This window comes from Mus pahari, chromosome 6, assembly GCF_900095145.1.
Source record: "Mus pahari chromosome 6, PAHARI_EIJ_v1.1, whole genome shotgun sequence".
NCBI classification, from domain to species: domain Eukaryota; kingdom Metazoa; phylum Chordata; class Mammalia; order Rodentia; family Muridae; genus Mus; species Mus pahari.
This window is the reverse complement of record NC_034595.1, coordinates 66405341-66408158: the sequence shown is the minus strand read 5'-3', so window position 1 is coordinate 66408158 and position 2818 is coordinate 66405341. Positions and strand designations below refer to the sequence as shown.

The following is a 2818-nucleotide window of genomic DNA, read 5'->3' as shown; positions in this document are numbered from 1 at the left end:
AGGGCAAGGACACTGTGGGATGTCAGGTCTGGGTCTAATACAATCACAGGGACATAACATTCAGCATCAGAATCCTCAATCTTCATTAAAAACAAGGGAAATTGACNGNTCTNCTAANGTGGCCTTGCATGGAGACTCATAGGATTGTACCAGTTGGAATGGGTTGTAACACAAAAGAGCTGGGCAGATAAGACAAAGAAATGTCTTGTCTCTCACTGTGAAGACTAGAAGCTCATGGTCATGGGAATGATGGGGATGGATTTTCCTCTGGGCTCTAAAGAGATTTCGATTGCAGGCCTGTCTCCTTGGCTTATAAATGGTAATCATCTTATTATGACACTACATATCTATCTCTGTGTTTATTGTTCTGTCCAAAATTCCTCTTTTCCTAAGGACAGCAATATAGTGGGTTAGGTCCATTATCAATGCCTCATTTTGTTTTGGTTCCCTCTTTGAAGACCCTATGTCCTGGTAGTGTTACATTTTGAGGTTCTAAGGTTTAGCATTTCAGTGTATGATTTTGAGCAGAACATGGCTAAGACATGAATCTAACAAGAGTAAATTGATATTAACTTTTGCCCTGTGGAAGCCAGCACTGGGAACTAATCAAGCAAGGCTGTAAGGGCAATTCAGAGAGAGCTCTTACATGGTCCAACAGGGAGTCACATTCTCACCTTTATGCCATGACCTGGGCAGTCCCAATGAGAGTAGACCATGCTGCAGTTCCTCACAGTGGGATCCTTAGCACTCTGTGGATAGAACCAGCACCATGCCTCTGTATCTGTCAACTTATCATCCCTACTTCCAGCCTGTTGCTCAAGATGGTATCATTTGCTTTGTTTCTCCTGGTGGCAGTTCAAAGAGGATGAGGAGCTGAGATGGATACTAAGATGTGTAGAGAAATTCCCAGGTGCATTTCTCTACTGGCTGTGGGGAAGTAAAGTCTTCATCAAAGTCTATGACCCTGACTACATGAAAGTGATCCTGGGGAGAGCAGGTGAGAGTGAATCCCATCCCAGCACACAAAAGTATTCTCTCAAGTATATGTTTACAATCTGATAAATGACAGAAGATTGGCAGCTAAAATATGGGAAGTTTCTATCTTATTATTTCCTACTGCTCCCGCCACAACTCAGCTAAATTCCAATAATACTCAGTAAATACTGAATGATTCTAACAGTTGACTAGCTAGAAAATTTATCGTATTCTTAGATACATTGCCTGTAATATAAATTGGGTTTGAAACATCCTTTTAACGGTCATCCTAGGCCAGAAGACTATGACCCACTGTAGAATCCACACATTTCATCCACTCTTTGATACTACAACATGATTGGTGTGCCTTAGCAGTTCTGAACAGTACTGGCTGTCAGTGTGCTAAGATGTGAAGCTTGCATTTCTGATTCCACTTGAAAGTACCAAGAGAAACAGACAGATAGCTCTAGTGAGAGAGGACAGGGACTCTGAGATTCACCAAGGACCATGGCATCAACCACAGCTGCCTTATTTGGTGAATGCCAGTATCCAATCAAACCTCCCCCCTTTTTTTTCCAGACCCAAAGGCTAGCCTCTACAGATTCTTGACCCCTTGGCTTGGTATGTAACAGTAAACCAGGACTCTGGTCACACCACAGTTACGTTTTCTGAGTGATAATATGTACCTCATACATCTTTTCTCTCTTCGAATTTTTAAGTGCAGTGGTGCTGGGAATTTAACCTGGGTCCTTGGGAGAAGAGCCCTGCTTTTAACCACTCAGCCACCTCCCAGCCCTTTTGACTCTTCCTTGTGCTGATTGGAACTGCCTTATGCTCTGCTGCTTCTCTACAACTCATCTTCATTTTCTCTAAACACTCTTGGACCCACTTTTATTTTGCCTTCTTCCTATGCAGCCTTCATCTCCATTGTTACAAGAATTTTTTTTAATATGTCCAAGGAGCATAAACAGTATTAGGTTTTGTTGAGGAGGTTTTTTTTAAGTTATATTTTGGATTTTCCACCCTCTCCTGCTTCTTCCCCATCCCAGGCTCTCCTTGTAATCTCCCAGGCTTCCTGTGGCCTCTTTCCACTCTCATGTCCTATGTACCACATTGTTTCTTCGCCTTTCCTCGGTTCCTTCTATTCCTCTCCTGTGGTTTCTCTTCTAGTTTCACAGTCTGTGGACACTTGCCCCCATGTCCATATGCACATTAAAACATTATAAACTAGAGTCTGCATATGACACCTTTTCAGATTTAGTCACAGCTGTGCTGATCATATCAGATGTAATGGCCCAATCCTGAAAATTATTGCTCTTTGTTATACATGTTTAGGATTTTTTCTTACTCCATTACCTTATTTCAGAACTTCCACTATCTGCCTGTCAGGTTACCCCAACTCTTTCCTCTGGTCCTACTAACCCCTGGGGTCACACACATAACCAATTCTTGCCCAGGATATGGTTTGCTCATTTTGAATGGACATAAGTGGCTCCAGCATCGTCGGATGTTAACATCAGCATTCCACAAGGACATCCTCATGCCATATGTGGGGACCATGGCAGACTCTGTACAAGTGATGCTGGTAAGTCCTCTCCCTGTCCCTCTTTCCCTCCCTGCCTCCCCCTTCCCTTTCCCCTTCTCTTTCTCCCCTGACTCTGTTTTTCTGTCTCTCTGTGTCTGTGTCTGTGTCTGTGTCTGTGTCTGTGTCTGTGTCTGTGTCTGTGTCTGTGTCTGTGTCTGTGTCTGTGTCTCTGTCTCTGTCTCTGTCTCTGTCTCTGTCTGTGTCTCTGTCTGTGTCTCTGTCTGTGTCTCTGTCTGTCTCTGTCTCTGTCTCTGTCTT

General features: G+C 43.4%; 1 protein-coding gene across 1 annotated transcript in view; it reads left to right on the top strand.

Annotated features, from left to right (window-relative positions):
* LOC110322974 (cytochrome P450 4A10-like) overlaps positions 1 to 2818 on the top strand; it is a 12359-nt gene that overhangs the window by 3203 nt on the left and 6338 nt on the right. The window contains exons 2-4 of the mRNA XM_021199966.2: positions 856 to 997; positions 1555 to 1596; positions 2433 to 2560. Coding sequence (XP_021055625.1) covers positions 856 to 997; positions 1555 to 1596; positions 2433 to 2560 — 312 coding nt within the window. The remainder of the gene's footprint in view (positions 1 to 855; positions 998 to 1554; positions 1597 to 2432; positions 2561 to 2818) is intronic.